This window comes from Patagioenas fasciata, chromosome 5 (genome assembly GCF_037038585.1).
Source record: "Patagioenas fasciata isolate bPatFas1 chromosome 5, bPatFas1.hap1, whole genome shotgun sequence".
NCBI classification, from domain to species: domain Eukaryota; kingdom Metazoa; phylum Chordata; class Aves; order Columbiformes; family Columbidae; genus Patagioenas; species Patagioenas fasciata.
Genome location: NC_092524.1, coordinates 31,955,573 through 31,981,917, shown reverse-complemented (window position 1 = coordinate 31,981,917; position 26,345 = coordinate 31,955,573). Strand labels below are relative to the sequence as shown.

General features: G+C 42.1%; 1 protein-coding gene across 8 annotated transcripts in view; it reads right to left on the bottom strand.

The window, feature by feature from the left end:
* Positions 1 to 1,005: 1,005 nt before the first annotated feature.
* The window catches only part of MIDEAS (mitotic deacetylase associated SANT domain protein), a 57,214-nt gene continuing 31,874 nt past the window's right edge, over positions 1,006 to 26,345 (bottom strand). For all 8 annotated transcript variants that reach the window (XM_065838859.2, XM_065838856.2, XM_065838857.2 and 5 more), the window contains 11 exons: positions 21,534 to 21,851; positions 20,197 to 20,542; positions 19,667 to 19,733; positions 14,561 to 14,703; positions 13,609 to 13,712; positions 12,153 to 12,228; positions 10,926 to 11,014; positions 9,618 to 9,767; positions 9,234 to 9,413; positions 8,631 to 8,830; positions 1,006 to 7,222 (listed from right to left, as the gene is read on the bottom strand). In XM_065838859.2, coding sequence (XP_065694931.1) covers positions 7,012 to 7,222; positions 8,631 to 8,830; positions 9,234 to 9,413; positions 9,618 to 9,767; positions 10,926 to 11,014; positions 12,153 to 12,228; positions 13,609 to 13,712; positions 14,561 to 14,703; positions 19,667 to 19,733; positions 20,197 to 20,542; positions 21,534 to 21,851 — 1,884 coding nt within the window. In that variant the 3' untranslated portion in view covers positions 1,006 to 7,011. The remainder of the gene's footprint in view (positions 7,223 to 8,630; positions 8,831 to 9,233; positions 9,414 to 9,617; positions 9,768 to 10,925; positions 11,015 to 12,152; positions 12,229 to 13,608; positions 13,713 to 14,560; positions 14,704 to 19,666; positions 19,734 to 20,196; positions 20,543 to 21,533; positions 21,852 to 26,345) is intronic.

Below are 26,345 nucleotides of genomic sequence, written 5' to 3'. Positions count from 1 at the left end.
CTGAAATGTAATTTCAAAACTTTGATATAAAGAACAAGCTTTCTACAGTTTTTGGCCCATCACAACAAGACAGACATTGAGGTGCTGGAGATTGTTCAGAGGAGGGCGATGAAGCTGGTGAGGGGCCTGGAGCACAAGTCTGGTGAGGAGCAGCTGAGGGAACTGGGGCTGTTTAGCCTGGAGAAAAGGAGGCTGAGGGGAGACCTTATCACTGTCTGCAGCTACCTGAAAGGAGGTTGTAGCATGGAGGGTGTTGGTCTCTTCTCCCAAGTAGCAAGTGATAGGACAAGGGGAAATGGCCTCAGGTTGGGCCAGGGGAGGTTTAGATTGGGTATTAGGAAAAATTTCTTCATGGAAAGGGTTGTCAGGCACTGTAACAGGCTGCCCAGGGATGTGGTAGAGTCACCATCCCTGGAGGTGTTTAAAAGGCATTTAGATCACAGAGTTGGCTGCGTTGGAAAAGACCTCAGAGAACATCAAGTCCAACCCTTGCTCCAACTTCAGTCTATTTACTAGATCATGGCACTTAGTGCCATGTCCAATCTCAGTTTAAAAACCTCCAGGAACGGTGAGTCCACCACCTCCCTGGGCAGGCCATTCTAATGCCTGACCACTCTCTCTGTAAAGAATTTCTTTCTAGTATCCAGCCTAAATTTCTTCTGGCAGAGTTTAAGCCCATGCCCCCTTGTCCTGTTGCTAACTGCCTGGGAGAAGAGACAAATCCCCACCTGGCTGTAACTTCCCTTCAGATGAGGTGCTTTTGGACATGGTTTAGAGGTAGACTTGACAGCACTGGGTTAACGGTTGGACTTGAAGGTCTTAAAGGTCTTTTCCAACCAAAACAATTCCATGATTGCTATGGAAAATACAGAGGTGGGCATGATGAGAGCAGAGTAGCTGAAGGGACGCATAACCACTTCCTTTGCACAAATGCATCACAGTCACTACCACCCCAAGCCCCCCCCAGACAATCCCACATACCAGCAAAAAACTCAGCTACAAAACTATTTTTAAACCTCATTTAATAAAAGGTTTTTTAGATATATAGAGGATATTAAGTAAATAAGTTACATAGTACATTACAATCACATCAGCAAGATTTCCTTTAGTGTATTAATATTTTATAAAAAAAGCACACAAAAAATAAATTCAGTCCAGTCTATGACAACTGTACAGCAACAGGTAAATATATTTATATATGTACATTTTAAACATGTAACAGTCTTTTTGTAAAAGGTGCCCTAGGCAGCAAACACACAAAAGGAAGTGTCTGCTCACTTGTTAAAGTAATATACTTTATTATAAAGCATTTATACAGTAATTACAAAGGCTGACTGCTCCTGTACAGTACAACAAAGCTTTGACTACAAATTTAAAAACAGAACATAAAAAGAATGAACACAAAAAAGTTTATATCAAATCTGAACTACAAGGGTACATGTGGAGAAGCTGCAGGAAACTTTTTTAAAATATACAATTACATTTCTATAAAAATATATGTTGTCTTCTAATCTGGAGAAGTTAAAGTTTTTTCAGGCTCAGCTGTCAGTGGAATCCTAGTCTTGGGAAGAAAAATCCTTAGACAGCTGGGGAGTCAAAGTTTGTGTCTTCCTAAGGTTTGACACAGGAAAAAATGAGGGTGAGTAAAGCAGCTGAACCCAAGTGACAAATTTACATAGAAACTCACCCCCACAAAAAACAACAACAACAAAAAATCAAAATCAAACACCATACCATTTGTAGACACTGCTTCTCTGTCTCTTTGAAGCTTTATAAACTTTCAGACATATATCAGAAGGTAAAACAGGGAGAAAGTTTGTGTGGGGAAAATGCAGTTTAGAATAAGGTTTCTGGCCGAGGTAAGCACTGGGCTAAAAGTGCCTCTGTGTGACAGCAGACAAGACTCGTATGGCTAAAGGTCTCCCTGCTCCCATTTCCTTTAAAATAGGATACATATATATAGGAACTTTCTAGTCTGCTGCCTGAAAGAGAATTAAAAAGTGTGCCATTGCCAAGAGTGAGAAAGTTCACTCTTTCTTGTTTAGGAAACACTTTTTTTGAATGTTTGTTGCAATGATAAAAAAATTACCCAAAGCCTCAGTTTGATCAATCAAAGGGTATTTTTAGCTCATTTGGACTTCACGTTTTATCTCCAGTTTGGGATTAACAGAGGAGTTACCTTTAAGCTTTCGAATGTCTCTCCTTGCCCTGCCTTCCAACTCCTGTATTCCTGCCTGGGCGTGGCCAAACACCAAGGTCTGGCACAGCCAACCAAAATTGTGTAGCCCCTCAATTTACTGAGTTATCTCAGATACCATTACCTGCATCAGTAAATGGAAAAAACATCAAATAAATTAAAATGCAGAGTTGTTGCTCTTGTGGCGAGACTGCAAAGCACCTGCAGCTGTATCAGATAAGCACACAAGTGCATGTGTGTATCTAGTTGTTATATACACATACAGTCTTAGGAAACAGAGGTGCACCCCGTGCAGACCACAGGCCTGACAGACTGAATCTCCCTGCAAAGGGCAGACAACAGGGGCACAAGTACATGACCACGGCAAAACCTGACCTGTCGCTGCAGCTCCGCAAGGCCCAGGGCTGGCATCAGGGCTCAAACAGATAAGGCTTTTGCACTTCAGCCACCTGGCTCTGGGGTACGTCACCAGCTGAAGCCTGGTCTCACACTGTAGAAGGCAGAACTGCAGTCTATAAATCTTGTGTTTGTTCCCATAGAAAAGGCAGCTAAAGCCAAGAGATGCCTTGTTCAAACTCAATTTAATGACTGGGCATATGCTGCCTTTTTTCTTAATTCACAGCAAGCCCTTATACTAAGTAAGTATCAGTAAAGATGCCTTTAAACAATGGAAGATAACAAGCATGGGGTTTAAAATGGACAAATCAACAGAACATAGAAAATAATACATATTTTTTAAAATCGTGATTAGAACAACACAGCCTTAATTTAACACTGTGCTGCAGTAAAGAGCCACTCAAGTTATTTTTTCCCTGCTATGAAGAGTAACAAAATTCATTCCAGATTAGACAAATTCAGTTCAAATGCTTTGTTCACAGCAACTGGGGAGTAGTTGGTTTGTCAAATCTCTGCCAACTTCTAGTAGGCAGGATCTAATTCAGATGTAGGATCAATTCCAAACTCCTACCACAAGAAACTGGGCAGCAGGTTTGGTTTTGCTTGTTTGTTTCAAACAAGACACTCAGAGGAACATTTTTACTTATTACCACGACAGAAAAGAGGCCTTCTGGTGGCTACTAGCAATATGTAAACAAGCTCAGAAACATTTCCATTTGATGCCACTTACATAAAACATTTACCTGATTTTGGTCAGCCATCCTAACCCACAGCTGTTAGAGGGTGTCCTCAAAAAAGCCCTTTTCTGATTTTCTTCCAATAACAGCCCTCCCTGTATCAAACCTTCCTGTTCTCTTCTACTGCAGCAGGGTGGGAGACAAACAGCCAGGACTGGATTCAGTGTGTAATATATACACCATTTTTGTGCAATTAAAGAAAACTTCTGATTTGTTCTTATCAGCACCTCTATGGCTTATGCTTGATGAGAGGAAAAATTACTCATATCAATTTCCTAAAATAGAATCAGAGAAAGATCTGGTCTTTGGAAGACTATAATAATGCTTACATTCAAGCATCATCATATCTGAAAGATTAAACTGGTACTTAAAACAATCTCATCATTTGTTCCCTCTGTCTTTGTACTTCATTGAGTCTGATCGGTTGTTTGTCACCATAATTAGCTATGCCGTGCCTAAAACTACTTCAAGCTTGACAATTCCTGAGGGCCAAGACTAAATGTTTGCTCATTATCACCTAGGCCTGCTTCCAGACACTAAAAATATTACAGTAAATGCAGGTGATACACAGAGCAGAATAGCAGGAGGCAGAGAAATGTCCTGATTTTCTGCCCATAAGGAGAACAGTACATTTCAGCACAAACCTCTCTGCAGATTTGCCTTACCAGAGAAAACATGCAAGTTCTTCTAGTGTAGCATCCTATTTTCTAGCTGGAACTACATCAACTAGTCCACACTGTCCCTTGCGTTCTCCTGAGCACCTGCTCCTGATCACGGTCAGAAACAAGACCTGGAGCCAGACAGACCTTTGGTTTGTCCCAATATGAACAGTCTGTTTTTTCCTAAGGGATTACACACTGCTTGATTTTGCACTGTTGTAGCAAGGACAGTGAAAGCATTTTCCTAATGCAGTTTTGATTAACCTTATTTTAGTTTGAGTTTAATCAGATCTCCTCTCCAATTAAAAAAAAAAAGCAACAAACTCTTCATTTTTGCCGTGTTTCTCAATGTGTGCCAGTTCCAATTCCACCTCCATTTCTTTGTTATGTGTTTCTAGGTGTTCCCAGTCTCTGTTAGGTAGCTGTACACGGTTCTACAGCTGCAACAGTGGTATTCCAGACAAATACATTCATTCTAACAGTATAATTATATCTACATTACTTTAAAGCCTTTTTAGATATACTCAACAAACCCTGCTTGTTCCTGAACTGTTGCCCTGCAGTTTGCAAGATCTGGAAACTATTGGCAACTTCCCAGAAACACACTTCAGAATTGTAATTGCATCATTGCTTTTTACTGGAATTAACCCCGGTCCAGTTGCTTCACCTACTGTCTGTCCCAGCACACTGTGACAAAGCTCCTGTTCTCTTTAAGGGCCCTGGGCTAATGGTAGATGAGCATTTTCTCCTGTTTACAAAAGGAAAAATAATCAACACTGAAACTCTTGATAGGAAGACTGATTTGCTTAAATGTCTTTTAAAAGTTCAGTAGCTTTTTGTTCTTTGCAGTTTTTGAATTATTTTAACAGTTTATGACACGCCATCTGCTTCCACGGCCTAGTTAGTCAACAAGACCCGTGCATGTAGGGACATGAAACAGTCATCCAAATGCTGAAAGGAAACCTAATTTTGTTAGGAATGAAAAATAAAACCTTGGTAGAAAACTGAACACTTAAAGGCTGAAGTGTCAACACTGAGAAAAGTGCAGCCCTTAATGATACTCCTACTTATTTTGTAAGAATAGTAACTGTTTCTACTATTAAGAAAAAGGATATATTTGTCAAAGCAAACATGGTATAATACACAGCCTCCCAGACTTGGAGAGTGAAGTAGTCATGGTTGCCTAAAACCATGGGGCAGGACAATATTGCCAGAGGGCATGCTGGAGTTAGAGCCACTCTCCATAGATAAGCTGGTGTTTATCTGGCAGCCTCAAGGGTGAAGATTTAAAAAAAAAAAAAAACAAAAAAAAAAACAAAAAACCAAAACAAAATAAAAAAACCAAAATCATCCAGTTGGGAACACTGTGCAGTTCACATACAGCAACTCCTCCCCGGGACCCCTGCTTGGGAATGCAGGAGCAATCAGCTCCTTCAGTTTTGCATCACTGCGGTAGCGCAGACGCCAACTCATAGAATCACAGAATGGCTGGGGTTGGAAGGGACCTCTGGAGATCATCTAGTCCATCCCACCTGCTGAGGCAGGGTCACCCAGAGCAGGTCGCACAGTGCCAGCACCCAGGATGCTGCGGGACCAGCAGGGGCTGAGGGAGGGAGCCGGGCAGTTGGGGCATAAGGCCGGGACTGACGGGCTGCGAAGCACATGGAACTGACCCGATTCTTTACGTCTTTACAAAATAATGATGAATGTGGGCTATAAAGACGTACAGAACAATCCTGTGCAAATCTAACATCTACGTCAGCTGGACCACTTCTTAACTCTCTTTCACCAGCAGGCTTTGGGTGACCAGACTTTTTGGGCTATCAGCATGTGTCAGTTGTGAAGTAAGAGTCAGCCCCTCAGCAAAGAGCAGGGCTCACAGCAGGACAACCCAGCAGGCAGGGCTGTCCAGCCACCAGTGGGGAAGTAAATGACAAGCTCCTCCTGCACGTGCATTCTGACAGGAGTATTTGGTGAACTAGGGTCCCACCATGCAAGCTCCTGATGATGGCAATTTTGAGGAATAAATGAAGGCTGTCACAAGACAGAAATGGATGTGTTAAGAGGTAAAAGCTATTCACAGAGGGATCGCCACTGGAGATGAGAGTCTGTTCCTCCCATCTCAGAGGTGCACACAATCCAGTGCATGAGAAGGTCTTGGTTCATTTTCACTAAACAAACTTGCTCCCTTTTATGAAAAGTCAAAACCAGCAGTTTTCATTTCAAATTGCACTTGTGAAGCCCAGACTACTTTCCATCAAGCTAACCAAAGGTGAACTATTTTTTTTCCAAGACGAGACAACCCGCAAGGCCTGTGGCTACTCTAATCCCACAGGATATTTTCATATCCATTGCTGCATTCTTAATGGACTTTAAAAAGCACCTCAGGCTTCCTTTTGAAAAATAAAACTTCTCAAAAGGAAAAAAAGAGTGTCTTGCTCATCCCACTTTTCAGCAGAGGCCAAAAGGGCAAACACCATCTTTCCACAAAACTTGTTGGCTGCCTGAAAAAAATGCTCAGAAAGAAAGCCAGGAAAGTGTAACAGGAAAGAGAACTTGCTGAGAAAGGAAACATCTAGAAATCACCAGTGTCACAGTAACTGGATACACTTAGCTCAGAGCAGAGCATCATTTTTTTGCTCCAGTCTGGAAACCTTAATATCCAAGAGTCCTGTTATCATGGTTCCTGACAAGCACAAAAAGAAACGTCTGACTGACCCGAAAGAGAACTTACTTCCACTGCAGGTGACATTGTTCTATCATGTACCTCAGGTATAATTATAAATAGAATAGAAATCTTATTTGTTTAAAAAATAAAATCCAAGTTGAAACAAATCTTGTCATCCACCACTCCGGCTTGGTCAGTACTGGCAAGGTGAAGTGGAACATGTGGCGTAAGGGAACGGCAGCACTGAAACTGAAACCTGATAGTTCAGGTAAGAAAAGTGCAAACAAAAAACCTGAGACCGCCAAGAGGGAGGTTGGGTCCAGCCTTGCTACTCCCTCCACTTCTGGTCTGCTGCTATATTTCTCCATCTTCATCTGAGCTCGTGCTGCTGCTCCCGCTGCTGCTGCTCCCGCTCTCGCTGCTCTCGTCCTGCCGGGCCCGGCTCTGCGCGGCTGCTGCCGCCGCTGCTGCCTCCCGCTCCTGCTGCTTCAGCGCGGCCGCCTTCTTTTCCTGCTCCGCGTGGCTCTTCATGTGAGCGCTGCGGCTCTTCACCTTGTAGAACACCCTGAGGAAGCACACGCGTATGTTAGCATTGGTCTCTCCTACAGCCTCCTTCATTAATTCTCCAAAAGAGCTTCTGCTGCTCCAGCCTCGAGCATGTGAGCTTTGGCATAGGAACTCACATTGGCATTGCAGGAGAGCACCTATAGCAAACACCGCTTCTGACTCGGCGTCTGCCAGCACCAGGTGAAGTGCCAGCAGGAGATCCCAAGCACCCTCAAACCATTTGCTTTATTTCTTAATACAGCCTTTTGCTCTAATCTCTCATCCAGCTCTTAAATCTTTTAAATTCTGAGGAGCAGTGCTGGTATCTGAAATATGGAGCTGCTGCTTAACACAACAGGGCGCTGGTTTTCAGGCATTCCCCCTATGCTGCAAAAATACAATAAACATGGAGATGAACAGTGGCCAAGTGCCACTCCTGAGCCCTGTACACACAGCCAGAAACACGTGAGCTGTTTCCTCCTAACTTTGCACTTCTCTGATCTATTCCTGCAGCTTTTGCCGTTAGCTATTTGGGTTTGGCACCAGATGCCACAAGACAAGTTTAGACACCACTGAGAATCTTTGCCTGCTTCTTTGTCAGCAGCCAGGACCAAATCCCAGACCAACTTCTCCCAGCACTGCCCTTCCCAGCGCCACATGCTCCCGAGGGCACGGAGCCAGGGGACCTTGGCAGGACCACCTGAGCCCCGACCACAGCAGGAACGTCTCAACACCACAGATGTGTAACTAGCCGGAGACTGCATTTTCTTGCCACCCCCTGGGCTTGGTGCCTTTTTAAAATAAAGGGATAACCACTGGTATTAAGAGAGTGTTGGTTTAAGAGTAAGCAATTTATGTAGGGAACTGAATTTTCTCGACATTTATCGATCTATTGGCAACAAAAAACTGCTAGAACCGTGTGAGAAAAGACAAATATATTTTACAGACACAGAAGATGTGTGCAAATTTAATCAGATGAACTGTGTACCCACTGGCCTACTATCTGCTGCTATAACAGTGGTAGTGTCTTGCACTTCTATACCACTGTTCGTAAGTACCATCTTCTTAATATGTGATCTAGCAAATATATATAAATTACTTGTTACAAAAACATTGCAGATGGGCAATACAGCAGCTGTTTGGAAGCGCAGCTTCATAAGAAATACTACACACAGCTGCAATGCAGGTGATGTGTCATTCCATTTGAGGAAAAACAGCAGCAGGTAATTATCCAAGTAGCACTACCTTGATATCAATATATGCAAAACCCCTTAATCTGCAAATATCAGTGGAGTAATAATTCATTAAAATTATTGCCAGTCTCTCTGGCCTAAATAGATAGAAGAAAGCTCACTGGAGAATAAGCTTCCACAGGAGATGCTCTACTGCAATTCTTTGACTGTTGCTGGCAGCAGAGTTGCTCTTACCTGCCACATTTTTTACATGGAAACGTGTTTTCTGCGTTCGGAGTTTTACTGGTAGCATCTGATTTTATCTTCTGTTTCCGCCTCCTCCTGTGCACCGGAGCAGTAACAGGCTTTCGAGGCTTCACTGGTGTCTCTCTTGGCTTCCTCCCAATTCTGCCCGTGACAGTTGCCTCTTGACTCCTCATGTTGGCATCGTGGGCCTTTGGAGAGAGGGGAGCGGTTAATGCAAACTGAAACTTGAACCCACCGCCAGAAGGAAAACAATGGCTGAGCTCCTGTGCTTCATTTATTCTGGATCAGGGTTTTATTTAAGGAGAAAGTCTTCAGGGTATTTTTAGGACGTTTCTCATCACGGTCCTATGTGCACACCAACCACAAAGAGTTATACAGGGGTTTATTCCCCTTGCTCACCCCAGTTCTCCCACCACAGCGCACAGTCTGGTTGCCAGTAATACTATAAGCTACCTCAGCCCAGTCTCTTGCTCTGGCAGAAGTTAGAGGTGGAAACTTTTTTACATCAGGAACTGTCCACCTGGTATTTTCTAAACTAGTTGCAGAGTGAAAGCAGCATAGAAAGCACAACATGGGCAATGCAGCACTTACTATTAAACCATCTTGTAGTGTCTGTTCATCTTTGAGAGGAACTGTGCTCTTCTTTCTGTTATCCAACCCTTCCTCTGCTTCCTCTTCTTCTTCCTCTTCCTCCTCCTCCTCCACATGCTCCTGTTCTTCACTGTAAATATCCCTTCTGGGAGGAAGAACACGTGCAAACCTATGGGAACTCTTCACCAGAAGACAAAGGAACTGTTAATTTTATGTCTGTAAGTAAATGTCATTATGTGACACAGGACACAAATATGCGAGTCCGGACTCTTCCACACTGGCCAGATTGTTTCTACTTTTGATTTTACCAGCAAATGAGACAACAGACAAAAATCAGACTTCACACCACAGCCCAAAAGGGGTGAGAGAAATTTAGGAAGTTACCTTGATGTCAACTTCAGCTTCATCTTTCATAGACTTCTCATTAGCAACATCAATGTCCCCAAAGATTAAGGTCCCATTCCGACCAATTTTCACTTGTTTCTTGTATGTGTAGTAGAATTCCACACACTGAGCCACTGTTTTGGTTTTTATCTGGTGTTTAAAAAAACATAAAAGTCCAATGGATTACCTGATTTTAAGAAGGCTTGTAAATAATGACCAAAGGTGCAATAAATACATGTCATACTTTTCTTTCCCCAGTAGTCTCCATTCCACCACAAGTGCTGTTAAAGCCACCTCTTCTGTGTCAGATTTGCCTGCATGGCCTGTCCCACAGCCCGTCCCCTATTGCCACTGTTATTTACCAAGAACTACAGGAAAAACTTTCCAAAGAAAAGCTAGTCAATGTAAAGGTGACAGAACCTGGCACTTTGTAAGCTTAATGCACCTCTTAGCCTCTGGAACACTCCAACTGAGCTGTCAGACTTGAGAGCAGCCTTTCAGTTTTATGGGGGAGCTTTATTTTCCAGCAGCACTTCAGAGAAGACCAGACCAGAATACCGATCCAAAAATGGAAAAGAAGGTTTGCAGCCCTCTCCCATTTTGGCCACACATATTTCGTACTCATATGATGGCAGACAATTTTCAGTACAGACCCGTGACCATCTACATATTCTCAATCGGTGATATTTTGGAAGTTTTGGAACGTGTTCTTAGCTTCTGTGCTTTTGCAGCTTAAATGCCTTTGGGGAATTTATTCAGAAAATGTGTATGCAGCTCCTGGTTTTGCACACTCCTGCAGCGATTTCCCCCCCAATGAAGCATCACACCTCATGAAAGTAGATGGAAATTATCATATTTACTACCATTGTCACAGGAAATTGTAAAGAGAGATCTTAAAAGATGCATCATTCACATATCCTTCTTTGGTCCTTTACATCAGTAGCAAGGATGCGTTTCTATTTTGTTCTATAAGCAAGTCATTTAAGCCGTACTGGAACATTACCAGCACTCTATAAATACGCCCTGCAGAAGTGATATCTGAAGTGTGGACTAATGGAAGTAATGCACCAGTGCAAGAGTTAAGTAAACAACAACAGCAAAACAAACACTACTGTTCTAGCTATATAGTGAGATTTTATGCTGTGCTGGATGATAAAATTCCTCTGAAATCTTTTGAGTGCAGGACTTAATGCTTAATACTGAGGTTTCAGAAAGGTCAAGATTGAACTCCCTGTATTAAATGCTCAGCAAATGTGTAAGAATGCATCACTGCTGTCATTAAAAAAAAAAATACAAAAAGTAACTTACAAGCTTTTGGACCAAGAAAAAGTCTTTCTTGTAGATGGCAATGCCTTTGTTGAAAAGTTTTTTTTCAGCAACTTTCCACTTGTCTGATCCTGTAGATAAAAAAAAGTTGTAACCGAAGTCCTTGCAATTTCAAATGTTTACTCTTCTACATACTTTTTCTTCATGTTAGCCTTAAATACAACCAATACACACGTGCCAGGATGCAGCCCCACATCACACTGAATCCAGCATCACTGCAGACTGCTGTTACACCCTCCCCTACTGCTCCACTTCAGCCCCTTCCCATCACTTCTTTTGCGTCAGACCTGTTACAGTACCACAGGTTAACTCAGTTTGGCTTGCAAAACACAGACAATTAGAAGAACTACGATGTTTTCCAACAAAACAGCAAGGTGAACAGACACCTGTGGTGGCCCAGTCATTAGATTTTATACAAGGGAAATGGTGGGGCAGGACAACAGGATCTTCTCTTTCAGCAGCAATTCACTGTACTTGAAGATTTATTACATCTCAAATATTCCTACCATCCTAGCACCCTTGCCTCCAATAAAGAACACATTTTGGAATCTCCTCTTGCCTTACAGACATTACCCAAGTAACACTTCCCAAGCATTATAGTAGGAGTAATTTCAATGGTTTGTGGCTCCAGCTATTAGATGTCTCTTTACCACATTACATCAGGTGGCTACAGTCACTCTAGATCACTGAAGTTAGTGTCATACACATGACTATTTTCTAATTAGGTACCAGACTACAAAGGCAGATTACAGCATTTAAATTTTGCAGAAACATTGACAGCCATCAATAGTTGGCTGACCTTTCTTCAGCAAGCTTGAAGACTCTTCCCATAAACCCCTCTCAACTCCACCCTGGAAATTCATGCCAGAGAAGCTGTGGTTCTGAGGTCACCACAGCCCTTCTTGCACATACCAGCTATCTTTCTGCATTCTCTGTGTTTAGTGTAAGGGATCACATTCCCCTTCCCCATAAAAGAAACCAGAACATACACATGTGCAAATACATGCACATGTTCCACGAGATGCAGCGTTTCTTCTAAGTGCCATAATTTGCACAGGCAAAATTCCTGGCAAGCCATCACTTGATTTACCAGACAGAAGAGTGGCCTTTTAATCTTATTGTAATGTTACAGAGTTCCCCAAAAGAGCAGAGAAGGATAAACGAATTCCTTTATGATAGGCAGCACAGAGTTATTTTGGTCTAACAAACCTGTGTAGTGATAATCTGCCAAAGGGTGGGTAGGTGATCGTACGGGCCTCTTCAACAGCAGTTGGGTCAAAGCTCCCTAAAATAAGCACAAATAAAATAATTAATTTAATATTTGGGGTATTTAAAACAGAGATCAGGAAACTGTCAATTCCGTCCTTTCTGGCAAACTGAGAATACTATAGCACAGTTTAACATTTGAGACAACTTCCAAACCACATCCTTGCTTATCCACTGAGTCTTGGGTACCACAGGCAAGCGGTAAGTTCTTAGCACCTCTTCACATCTCTGCGAATTTACACTTTCCAATGCAACCACCACAGTACTGGGAGACAGTTAATTCCATAGAGGGACCATGCAGCAGTTTTCTGTCATTTACTGAAGGCCTAAGTTACACACTCACATCCCAATACTCCATCCTAAATGATGTCTCTCTTAAACATCCAAGTCATTGTGATCTCATCTCACTTAACTAAACAATATTTCAAAATCAAACAAAGCAGTGACTGAAAGATTCCACACACAAAAAACAAACCCTCTCAAGCAGCTTTTTACTTTGCATATAAACTGGAAGTGCTTTCAAAGTTAGCAGGAGGGAGAGGAAGGAGTCAAGCTTCCATCAGCAGCTTAAAGCACCTGAACTGCAAACTCCAGCTGCCGGGGCAGCCCTGCTCCTCCCCAGCGCCAGCAGCAGCATTCACAGGGTTCGGGGGACCTACCTAGCAGAAACCTAATACACACAAAAATGTACTTTTTATTTATTTCCTTTTCCAGCACAGGTCAATACAGTCTCACAAGTGTCAGTGCTGGCGCGCTACAGGGGAAAAGGAACAAGCAGCCAAGCAAAAGTGTTGGATACTCCTGACCACAGGGCTAATTTACTCCAGGTTAAATCAATCACAGAACTATAAAAGGACAATAACCCTGTCCCATATGCTACACTCTGCTTTTTGATATTACCTCCCAGGGGTATCAAATGGCATTTATAAAAGTGTTATCATGCCTTACAACACTGATACAAAACTAGCAGCACAGCTGTTCTGTAGACATGCGCAGAGAAGTTAAACGGATCTGCCAAAAGCAAGAGGAGCAGGACACTGCACTTTTAAAGTCTCAGCTTCAGCCCCAGCCCCTTATTTTTCTGATGTGGTTATCTTCCCAGCAAGACAACATTTAAGATTCGTTTAGCAGTCTCAGCTCACTCACGCTGGTAGACTGTCAGTTTGTTTGTTAAAAAGCAACTTGTCGAAGTTGTAAATATGCAAGAGAGTATGTGGACATGGCACTGTACGTCAGGCAGAACCCACTACAGGGACAGCAATATCTCCGAGGGACACTGAACAGTGGGAGTCAGATGCACGGGAAGGAGTTTGCAAGGCTCTCCTCTCAGGAATGACAAGTTACCTGGTCTTCATTAACATCTTTGACCACATCAAGGTGAAAAGCTGGAGAGACTCACCAGAATGCTTCCCTTGGCTTCATGTAAGAAATGCAGCGCCAGCTCCTGGTTGGTTCCACCCCCAGGAAAAATGCTTGAACAGGCAGCAGCTAGCAGGTTTTCCACTATTTTCAGGGAGATACCAAACAAATTCAGATAAGAAGATTAAAATGGAGTTTCCCCACAGAATTCACATCATTAATTATCTCTTTTGAAGCAGAGTTAGACATAACAGAAACTCTCAGAGAAGTTGAACATCTTTGCAAATTTATCTGGGTCAAATTTGAACTCAAGAACTCGTTAGACTGCAAAGTCACACAACATTGGTCTACATGCAGGACTATTTTTCTCCTCTTCTCCCTCCTACATCGTCTTCCCATCTCCCTTCAGCTCAGAGATTTCCTGAATTCCCCCCCTTACTATATCGTGAATTTCCATTTCACAATATCCCTTTTTTCTCTTTCATCAGAAAGATTTCTTCCAGGGCTGCCCTTTTCCTCTTCCGTTCAGGATTTCTATACACCACAGCCCATGTGCAAGAGCAGCAGACAGCTCCCCAAGTCTTTTACTGGCTGCCACAACTCCTGCTTCCTCATCCTGACTTCCACCTACCACCTGATTTTTCCAAAACACTTATTATGTCTAGAACAGCCCTTGAAAATACAGAGTTTGAGCACATGTGGCATTCAAGTGTTAGCAAAGAGAAGGAAGCTTCACTGAGCAAAAGGCTGTTCTTTGCCTGGTCCCATTTTATCTCAATTAGAAAAACCCAATCCTATCAACCTCCCCCCCGCCCCCGCTACATACAACCTGATAACAAGTTTTACTCCTAAGACTGTTTTCAAGGTCACTCAAACACAACACTTGAATGGCAGCTCTGAGACTTTTTACATTATGCCTGCAGTAGATATGTGGTTACCTCTACTACAACTGCGACAATTCAGTCCCAGTTACCAGCCTTCCACAGTCTTACCATTCTCCTGGGTGACTTTGTTGGTTTCCAGGTCGCCCCATGGCTGCCACACCAGCTCTGCTTTATGTTCATCAACTGCTGCCAGAGATCTGTCCTGGAGTGATGGGATTTCTGCTTGAAAGCGAGTTCCAACATTTATTCGCCTGCAGGAAAGGTAACAAGTAACGCTCAGGCCCCCTTTACAATACCCAGAAAGTCTCCACCCATGATGACAGCACTAATTATGAAGAAACTGAAACGCAGCAGGCTCTCACATACAACATGAACAGCTTTCAGGTGTTGTAGGTGACGTTGGCAAGTATGACTCGAAAGGTGAGAGGTTTTATGTCCATTATCAGTTTCCATTGTCTTATCAACAATCATTGGAATGATATTTAAATCAGGATCTCCTAGTAACTGCTTAAAGAACTGTTATTAGCTTTCAATAATCATCACTTTTTGGGAAGCTGTCATATGGATTTCTCTTGCGGCAAGCCTGCTCCTCTCACGTAAAATAGGTGAGCCTTTTTTAGGATTAACATTTTGCCAACCATGACTACAGAATCATGGCATCTTTTAGTCTCCAGAGTCCTTTTCAACCTGTCTGGTCCAACTCTCCATTCAAAGCAGAATCAGTCTCAAAGTTTGATATTTCATGATCTTGACACAAGCTAGTATCTTCCAGAAAGTATTTCTAACAACTGAAACCAAAAATAGAAACCTATAGAATCTATATTGCTCATTCTGTACCATCCCATTCTTCGAGCAACAACTCCATATTATAGATTTTTGCATTCTACACCAATAACACAGTAAGCAGTGAAGTCTGGATGTCCTTTGCCATTGCTCTACATCTCTTACTTGGTGGCAATATACGCAGAGAGACAGCAGTCACTACACAAAGTCAGTGTAAAAGATATTGGATAAGTCACGAACAACTTTGAGTACGACAGCAACTACGTATGCAATTCAGAGTCCAGAAGAGAGAGCAAAAGAAACGTCCAAACTAAGCGAGCAAAAAGTCCCTTCATAAAACCAAGATACTTGAGAAGAGCTGCTGCTCAGACCACTTACAGTATAATGAATATCTCCTATTCTGAAATAAGACAGCTATGCTCAATGCAAAAATGTTCCTCTTTCAGATGTCATTCAACTTGCACCATACTGATAGCTCCTAAAACAGTAAAGGATGGAGAAATAAGCTCTTTTTTGGTTTTGAGAGAGAGTACATCAGTGAGTGCCCGCAAGATGGTTAAACTCTGGAGTTGCTTCATTAGAAAAAAGGTAGAACTCCCTGCCCAGGGCAGGGTTTGCTATGATTCTCAAGTCTTGGCTTGGTTCCCCTCCAGCATGAGCGGAAACACAATTGCTAGAGTAAAAAGCGTGATAAAGAACAATAAGGAATGGTAACAAAAACGTCAGAGAAGTGCCATCCTCCAGACTTCTACGGTCCTTTGCTGTCTTGAAATGACACACACATGCCTACCAGGAAAGCAAGTGTCTGGAAAAGGTACAGGGATGCCTTGAAGCAACACATATAACCCAGACAAAAACCCAGAGATATGCTCGCAAATGTTCCAATAGGATGTTTTGAAGTCCTAGGAGACTGTGGTAACAAAGGGAAGAAAGAGGGTATCATTTTCTGTTATGGAAGAAGAATGAGGAAACACCTTCATTCCCTTTTCTGCTTCAATTCCTTTTTTCACTCTGCTGTTGCCAGTAAGCGTCTGCATCATGAGATGTCATGAGCTGCATTCAAAACAAATGGCTGACTTCAAACATACATAAAAAGAGATTTTACAAACTATTTATTTTGTATCTATAGCAGATCCAGATCTACTTCCTCACACTCAAGAGGAATGGTTTACAATTCACATGTGTATAAACAAAGAGATGCAGAAGATAACTACACTACACACTTGTTTTGACTTCATCCACCGATTCAGCAGCAGCACAACACTCATGGGGTGGGATTCCTACTTGGACAAGCAGAATCTGCTAGACGCACAGACTGATGCTATCTTCCTTCCAGCAGGTGATGACAGGATGACACCCAGCATGACAGATGCGGCAGGAAAGTTTTAGACAGGCTGTCACATACTATCTGCCATACACTACCTCCAATTCCTGTCAAAGGTAAAGCGATAGGGACATTACACACCTCACATGATGGCCGTGGGCAGGGGAGAACTAACGCAGTTGAAAACTGGTTCTCTGAAGTAATTAATTTTCAAACCCATGCTAAAAGCAGGACCTGCATGGAGAATGAAGAACTACAAGAAAATCTCAAAGTTTGGTTTTGAGTGTTTTACAGGTACAAAAGCTGTTTCAGCTATAACACTATGTAGTTTCCCTTTTTCCTTCATGTCTTTATAATCTTGTACAGAAACAGCACAATCCAGACCAAAAATAAAAAGAGATTTTGTGCAAGATTGAGGAGACCTTGCTAAAAGCCAAAGCAAAATAAACACCATGCAAGTCCTCCTTTTGCACACTGCAATGGACTGAAGAACGATGTTTATATGGAGTCTTCTGCTCACTGTGATTAGTCATGATTATTGTCACCACATGCAGTTTCACAGTGGAGGAAAGAATAACGGATTCTGATCCATCCTAGGAGGGATGACTGACAGAAACTGACACTTTGCTGTCTACTGGAAATAGACAAAGAGGCTGTTATTGCACTGGGATTTTGTGTCCCAAGACACAGACTCCTCTGACCTCACCTGGGAGAGATGAAATAGGAAAAGCTGGAGGGAAAGAATGTGGGCTTGAAGGGCTATCAGAAGTAACTTTTTATCTTGAAACTGAACTTAGAATATGGCATTCTTAGGCTAGAAAAGCCTAAGAGTTAGACCCTGCACCTGCAATATCTAAATAAAACCAGATTTCCATTTTAAGAGTTGACCTGAGTGATCTCATCTAATTTGACCTGCTCTGAGCAAGAGCTTAGACCAGATACCTCCAGACATCCATTCAAGCTATGTTACTCCACGATTCCTTCACTGATGAAACTGAGATTTCGGTACAGAAGTACTTGCATGTAAGCACCGATGGTGTTCCTGGGAATTGAGGCTCTGAAGCCAGAAGGCAATTCACAGTTGATGCCAGCTAGCAGAAGGGTGACTTTAAGACTTTGAAGCAACTGAACTGCAAAACTGGTAATACACAAAGATCTGTGACACCAGTTGCCTATTGTAGTACTTCACAAACAGAAGAATTAAGCTTAATTATCACGTTTCCCATTCCAAATCTCTGCAACGAAATGACCTTTTGAGAAGCATTAGCAGGAGGTCTGGCAAAGCGCAAGCAATTAAGAACATAATATTGGGTAAACACAAATTATAGTCAACTTCTGACAGAGTGAAGACTACAAATCAAATTAAACAGTTATTCTTTAAAAAGTACTGCTTGCTGTATTTCCTTTATAGAAGATATATCTACATAACTGACCACAACACTGCTGCACAAACAAGCTCCAGAGCAGCAAACTAATTACTTTCACAACACAAAATGTTAAAAGTTAAACCTGTCTACCTGCGTAGACTTAAGATGACAGCAAGACAACTCTTTGCACATAATTCCTTTTTAGCAACAGGAAATACACTTGCATTACTAAGTTATTATGGTTTGGAAATGGAAATTTTCAGCAAAAAAATTGAACGTTCTCACATACAACTAAAATTACAGCTAACTTTATGTCATTAACTTCAGGAATTTAAACCGCAGACACAACAGCCATAGACAATTGCACCATACAGAAGTCAAAGATCAAGACTTGAGGGGATTAAAAAAAAAAAAGTATCTGTTCAAGAAGAGCTTCCCCTGGACTGGTGTGCAATGAACCAACAACAAAAAAGATTAATTAAGTCATTTTCAAAACAGGTTTAAAAAATAACAAATGTGATTATTTCCATTAATGGACTCATCCTGGATGGGATGTGCAAAGATGACAAGAACAACCTGGGTTTATTCACAATTGCACCATTTGCTGAGACAGCCCGCTGACAAAAGTGCAGAAAACTCAGCATCAAACAGGAAAGCAGAACAGAAAAATAAATTGACAGCAAATGCTCCAGCTAATTTTTAAAATATAAGCCATTTTAGAAGAAAAAGCAAAGCAGCCTGGTATTTATTTGGGAAGAGTTTGAGTTAGACATCTCAAATGTTACAGGCTGTGCTGCAGAGTTAGAGCAAAGATTCCTGACTGCACAGAGTCAGCAGCACAGAGCCATGTGGGTGGTTTTATGCCATAGGGCTGTTTCCATGCCATGCATCCCCACGTTTAGATTTTGTAAGAGCTCATTAACCTAGGGATAATAACGAATTGGAACTATCTTGCTGTAGTTCTACAGCACTGAACTCAAGCAGATAACACTCCCGGAGGGTTTGCAAGGGCTGTGAGAAACATTTGCTACTCTTGCCTTTTTTGCTACTCCGCTCAGGTTTAGCAGGACTGGCACCAAGCCTAAGCTCCTAACTCCAGCTTCAGTATCTCCAAACTGTATTCTCTTGTGCTGCTGGGTCCAGACACATCTGAGCTTTGCCAACACACCACTAGCTAAAAGGACTAATGAGGTTTATTAGCCCAGGCCACACACAGTGCATGCAACTGGCCACGGCGCTTTCAGACCGAGCAAGCCCAGGAGGGAGCAAAGTAGGGGTCACAGCTGTGCAGCTGCTAATACACACCCCATGGATAATGTGCATCTGACCAGTCCATGTGAGAGCTAACTACATTTTTCCATACTATATTTTGGCCTTCCTCGAAAGGAGCATTGTTTCTCTACTCTAAACCACACATACAGCATACAAATATAAGTGTTTGTATACAACCAAACAGGACAGATTCACCTTCAGCTAACCAACAGGATTTCAGCCCAGAGACAAATAAGCAGTCACAGAAACCAGTTCACATCACCAGAATCAAAAGGTGTGTTTTCCAAACAAACATGATTTATCTTATGGATTAATTTTTAATAAAGACTATTTACATTTTGAGTCACTAATAGGAATAGCTTCAATGTTTCTAAGAGATACATCAACTGTACAGGGAGCAGCTTGAAGGTTTAGGAGGAAGCAAAGCAACACATTCACTACCAGGTTAAGAATCTACTGGGTACTTACGGTTCAATACTGACTGGGGTGGCTTCTCCCACTACTGTAAGAACAGGAGGGGTGACTTCTGAACTATCTGCAAGGAAAAGAAAGAACTGCTCAGACAACATATCTTTTCATTCAAGATATATTCTTTACAGAGCCTGTAAATCTATCAGAGCTATCCACCTCTCAGAAAAGGTATCCATATGCTAAAGGAGTTAAAGATGACCAATAACTCACCTTCTGGTCCCCATCTACATCTTAGTAATAACTATTTACTGTCCCTTCAGTTCAAGATAATGACAAGATATTCTGGAGGAGGAACTGACTTTTCCATCTCTAAGAATGTCAGCAGGGGGTGTTGCAGATTACTTGTGAATGCACCTTAAACACATGCCCAGATGGAAACAACATTACATTTCCTCCATCCCAGCTCCCCAGGCCACCACGAAGAAGTTCCAGATAACCACACCTCCTCAAGTCACCATCTTCCTCCTCTTACTCCACAGTTCCTAATCATAAATCAGCCAAGAGAGGAAGGATAAAGTGGGACTTACTTGATCTAAGCAGAGTTCTGTGAGCACTTTTGGGAGTCATTGGAGGTGGAACTGAAAGACCACTTGAAGAGAGGATAGCATTAAAATATAGCCCAGAGCCTTCTCTCACTGGACTAAGAATTGGTGGAGGCGTGTAAGGAGGTAGCTCAAAGTTCCTATCTGAAGGATGATCTGCCAGACGGACAGGTGACCGTAAGTGACTCTGATATGGAGTAATGTTAGAATAAACAGGGGGTGCAATAAAGGTGCCAGCTTTTGGTGGTATGAAGAGTGGTTCAGGTCTTGGCCGCTGCTTTGGTTTCCGGGCAAAGCCCTCTGCTTCATCCTTTGGAGCAGCATCTTCATGCTATTAGGAAAAAAAAAAAAAAAAAAAACAAATTACATACTTCATTTCATTTTAAAACCTCAGGGCATTTGAAAAACTTTAGGGAGATGACAGCGTTCTCTCACGGAAGCTCTAAATCTGGGTATGGCAGTTGGAGGGTGTCTCAACAACTAGCATCAAGGGAAAGAGGAAGGAAGAAGATGGGGAATGGCATAGACACAGGAACTATCAGGTAGCAACACAAGCTCCAAGTGCTTATGAATTTATATTTTACAAGAACTACACATGTGTGGTCCAACCTCTGGTTGGAAAGATAATGGCCTCATGGTAGCTTCAAAAGAGGACATAAGAGTATAGCAGAACCTTGGTACAGATACAGAGTGACACCAAATAGTGAGAACAGAAGACAATATAACAATATTGTCTGCAATGGTCAAGCATTTAAATGCAGAGAAACCTCCCTAGATTCCTGCAATTTTTCTAGTATCTGAATATTCTATCGTACTTCAGAATAGAAGAGACAAAAAAAAAAAAAACAGACACACACCCCACTCAACAGCACCAGATTGAAGGGGAACATGCAAGTACTGACCTTTAGAATCTCAGTAAGAGATTTCCACTCCATAAGAATAAATCTTCATTTTGGATTTTATTCATGTACAAAGATATGTGCACTACTCACAATTTATTATTACGTATGTGTGTATGGAGAAAGCACTCTTTACTCAGACAGACTATTTATTCTAGTGTTATTGACTATCTAGATTTATTCACTGTTCATTATTGGGGCACTGCTTGGCCATACTAGCTAGCATTAGCTAGTCATAAGAAGCGAGTGATTCCCAAATATATGGCAATATTATGATGAAAAAAATCCGCAGTCCCCAGAATACATCCATTCCAAGTTTATGCCTTGTGATCAAACTACTTTAATAGAAAAGCTTATGGACAAAAAATACATAATTAAATCTAACAGATTTGGCTCACCTTTGCTTTCTTAGTTTATTCATACCTGATTTGAGGTTTCCATGTTAGTACTACGATTAGATCGCCTCCGAGTGACTATCACAGAAGGTTTGCGTTCACAAGAAGCTCGATCATTTGTTTGGCCTCTCTGGAGCTTTCCATCGTCAGACTTTTCCTTTCCAAGGCTCTGCAAGTCAATTTTTCTCACTGGCACCGACACCGGAATGATAAGAGGCACGAGGCTGTTGTCCTCCCGGGCTCTTTTCGGAGCTGGTGAAGAACCGGCAAACTCCACAACAGTTTTTGCAGCTGTAGGCCCTGGAGCAGCCATCAGCACACTCTTCTCTTCTGAAGTATCCAGTTCCTGAGAACAAAAACGACTCCTTAGAAGTTCTGTAGCACTTGCATAATAAAACAGGTATCTCACTTTCAGTGTATATCAAGTTTCTCAATGCAATTTGCAAGCCAAAATGGATTTGGAAAAGTGTTACTGGAAGAAGAAGAATACTTCACAAAAGCATTACCACAATTTTTTAGCATTACTTGAGGATTGCTTGAAGCCTCAACTGCTAGAATATTTGTATATATCATTCTCAAGTATCACGTAACTACCTATGGTTTGACATATTATTTTCCAAATGAATTTGTGCCCTGCCATAACTTCCAACAATGTTTCTTCAGTTTTAATCATGATCATAAGCTGCAGGTTATTAACTTCAAATATTGGGCTTCTGTTCCAGGAAAGACTGAACCACAGTAACCTTAATTAAATCTCTCATACAAAAAGCAGAGCTAGCTTTTTGCTGCATTTTTTTCTGATTTACATGACAGAGGCAACTTTCCTGATTATAACTGGAGCCTTTGAGGTTTGTTGTCTAACCGCTTGAGCCTGAAGGACTTTTGCTCAGCAGAATCAACACTGCATAACTGCAAGCCGGTACTTTTTGCATTGGTATTACAGCTTCCATGTCTCTGCTTTCTTTTACTCATGGAAACCCTAGAAAATTGAGCTTGAAGGAAATGAGAATAGAGGATGAGTTACTGAATAAACACATGGATACTGTAACACCAAACGGCTCCAGGTACTGTTAGATAAGTGATTTCTAGTCTTTCAAATGACTATCCACATGTTCATTCCACCTCTTTTCAGGGATGTAAAAGGCCTTCTCGAGTTCTGATGAAGTGCAATCTACAAGCTGCAGAAGATGCCCCTTTTGCCGTTTCAGAACTCCTCGCTCAGAGCTCTGTTTGGAAAGCCTTTGCATAGGACTAGGTATGCAAACTCATCCTCCATCAGAGCCACAATCTACTGAGAATCTACTTGAACAGCTGTGTTTTGTAGGTGGAAACTAAGGCACATTATCTCTCAGGCATGGCAAGAGGTCTCCAACCTGGACTTCCAAAATTTTGCAGAGATTTACTTAAGTCTTCAAAAAGAATCTGTTATGTGGCATTAAGAATACCTAATCCTGATTAAAAAGCTAGCATAAGCAGGTTCTCTCAGAAGGATTCAGACAACCCCCCAGTCATCTCCCTGTGGTCATAGATCAAGAAAGGCAGCTTCACTGATGAGAAAGAGAATGCGGTCCAGCTGGCCCATGAAGAGTCAGTCGTGATAGTGAGAAGGAGACTAGACTGAAGTCCCACTTTAATATGATATTTATATTGATGGAAGTTCAACCATATTGTCACAAGATGCACCAGTCAGAGCCTGCACTCAGTGCTCTGGCCTCTATCCAAATGAGAGTCCTGGTAATTTTTGTTGCTGTTAAATGCAAACAGGTCCACTCTGAAACACTAAGCCTAAGATTTAGGACTGCCTCTTTCCAGACCTTTTATTACAGTAAGGCTGATCATGCACAAAAAGCTTTGGCCCATAAGTGACACTGCAGTTTAGAAGTCTGACTGCTTCTTCACAGAGACAGGAGACATGTGCCCCCACCATGCAATGATGAAACACAACTGAAAAGTCACAACTGGCATCAGCTGCCTCGTATCATGCTGCAGGAGGAACTAATGAGCTCTGAGGACCTCCGTGGACTCCATGGTGGTGACATGCACCTGCACTTTCCCACAAGACTACCAACTTTGGATTTGGAGGGTGTTTATCACACTGGCAGATATGTCACTAGGGACCACGACCTCTAGATGGCAAGGGACACTTGTAAATTTTTGTAGCCTCCCTCCATTACTTCAGGAAACGGAGACTAACAAGGATGCCTTTTTAAACATATGAACAGGTCATCTACTGGAAACATGCCTACTTCCACTAGTCGCGCTCACATCTGAAGAAGCAGCTCAGATATGGCTTCACGCTGCTACACGTGCACCTCCATTCATCAGGGAAATCTGTGCTGTTGTCACCTTATTACAGAAGCCTAGTTGAACATCTGGGATAGCTCTGGGGTCTGCTTCTGGCAGTGAGGTCCACAGTAGATTATTTTGCACCACTGTTTAGAGCAGTGCATTCATACCACATTCTTTAGACTCCTGCCAAGAAAAGTCTTGGTTTTAATCAGATTACTTTTTTCCTCCTGATGTAGCTGTTGCTAGGCAAGCACTCTAGCATAGTTTCTGGGTACCTGAGAGAGCAGCAGTAATCAAACAAGTAATGGCAATATGAATACGTGAACAAGTGCCAATTTTGACCAATCTCCAAACCTCAGATACTTCCTGTGTGCTAAACAGATCACTGTAGGTCAAGAGACAGGAACTAATTTCTGAACCACAAGGATCTATTGCAGCTAGTCACACAAAGATGTCGCATTTCTTTGGCTGTATGATCAGTTAACTATGCTCCTTCTATTTTCAAGATAGGGAGGTAAACAGCAAAGGACCCTCTTCCTTGATGACAGGAGAGGTGACCCTTTGAGAGAAAAGAGGAAGGAGGAGACCTGAACAGTAGTACAGATAGAGAGAAGGCACCATTGGGAACTTAACCTAAGTTGTTAAGACATCCTTAAAGATGCTCTGGTCTACATCAGAGCTTTTCTGCTCAGAAAGATCACACGTACCTAAGGTTTACAAAGAGGGGACGTGACTGATTTTGGAATTAAGCCATTTGTTTCAGCTCCCTAAATAGTTTATCAACCATTTGATTATGCTCAGAGGCAAGCAGAAAGGAGTCACTGAACAAGGGACAGGACCTTCACTTATAGAACTACTACAGGATTTTCAGCTAGCTCAGCATCTCTGTTGCAGAATTTGGGGCAGAAAGGCTGCTGGATAACTCCAGCAAGCGCAACTTGTTGCACTTCTGTTTAGATTCTTGCATAAATGTTGAGGGATGAACCAGTGATCTAGAGTTCTCCAGGACACCCACAGAAACCTACCAGCCATTTTGGCATTCATCCTATTTCTCAAGTGGTTTCTAAAAAATTTAGAATTCACAGACAAAACCCAGCTGCAGTATCTAGAAGAACTGTTCCAAGGCCACTTCTGTGATCAAACATGAAACCACAACAGCCTTTTCGAAACACCTGCCCATGTAGAACTTTCTGCCATCATTCTTCATCACCTTGCTACCAGTAATGGCAGCTTCTCTCTGCAGTCAAACTGAAGTCTGCCCGTGAAGGAGGTGAATCCAGGATTGCAACCCCAGAAATACTTTTTTTTTTTTTTTTTTTTTTTCCTTTTGTATGTGGCAGCTGGTGCCCTGTGCCACAGGAAAGAGGCCAGGTAATTAAAACCTGTCTCCCTTCCATAAAGGAACGCTTAAGTCCGGACATCCTTAAGATGACCATTTCAGATCTGAGAAAAGGTTTTTGCACTATTGAAGAAAACTAATTAAACTGCCTTTTTGCATATAACATTTGTATGCAAAATGAAAACATAAAACTAAGAGTTGAGAATTTACTGCAGCGTGTAAGCAGCAATAAGTTTGCATCACCTGAAAAAAGCAGGCACAGCACGATGGGCAGCTCTGGTGCAAAGCATCAGTTGTGACACTACATGTAGACAGATCCCTCTCCTATGAAGACAGGCTGCAAGAGCTGGGGTTGTTCAGCCTGGAAAAGAGGTGGTTCCAAAGAGACCTTACAGGAGCCTTCCAGTACCTAAAGAGGGCCTAAAAGACAGCTGGAGAGGGATTTTTACAGGGGCATGTAGTGATAGGGCAAGGGGTAATGGCTTTAAACTGAAAGAGGGTAGATTTAGTTTAGATATAAGGAAGAAATCATTCACCATGAGGGTGGTGAGGCACTGGAACAGGCTGCCCAGAGAAGCTGTGGATGCCCCATCCCTGGAAGTGTCCAAGGCCAGACTGGATGAAGCTTTGAGTGACCTGGTCTAGCAGATGGTTTCCCTGCCCATGGCGGGGGAGTTAGAACCAGATGATCTTTAAGGTCTCTTCCAACCCAACCCAACCCAGTTATGATACTGCTGTCCAAAGTAATACTTTTACACCTACATTGGAACCTACTGGTTCAAATTATGAGTGTATCCTCTTTCATCAATAATTTAATCTTATGGCCTTCTTACGTGTTCTCTTCACATAACCTATGCTAGAGAAGGCTTCTAGTTTATTTATAACAGAAAGACATGGTAAAGAGGAGACCACTCTCCTCCTATAAACACACATGTTTTCTTTTTCTCCCTCACATGATATCCAACCCCCTTAAAGATGTAAAATCCATCAGACTCAGGTAAGAATTTTAACATTTTTCAAAACTTCATCCTGAAAGCCTGAAGAGTTCTAAACATAAAGAGGAGTTCTGCTAGGGCCATCATGGAAGCAAACAAGCTGCTCGTGTAACTGCGAAGAACAAAAGAGTATCTGTCAAAACACTTCTGTGTTTGGTCATTACATTATGAATCAAGCTGCAAGCAGACATGCCTTCAAATGGTCAATTTCTGGCTT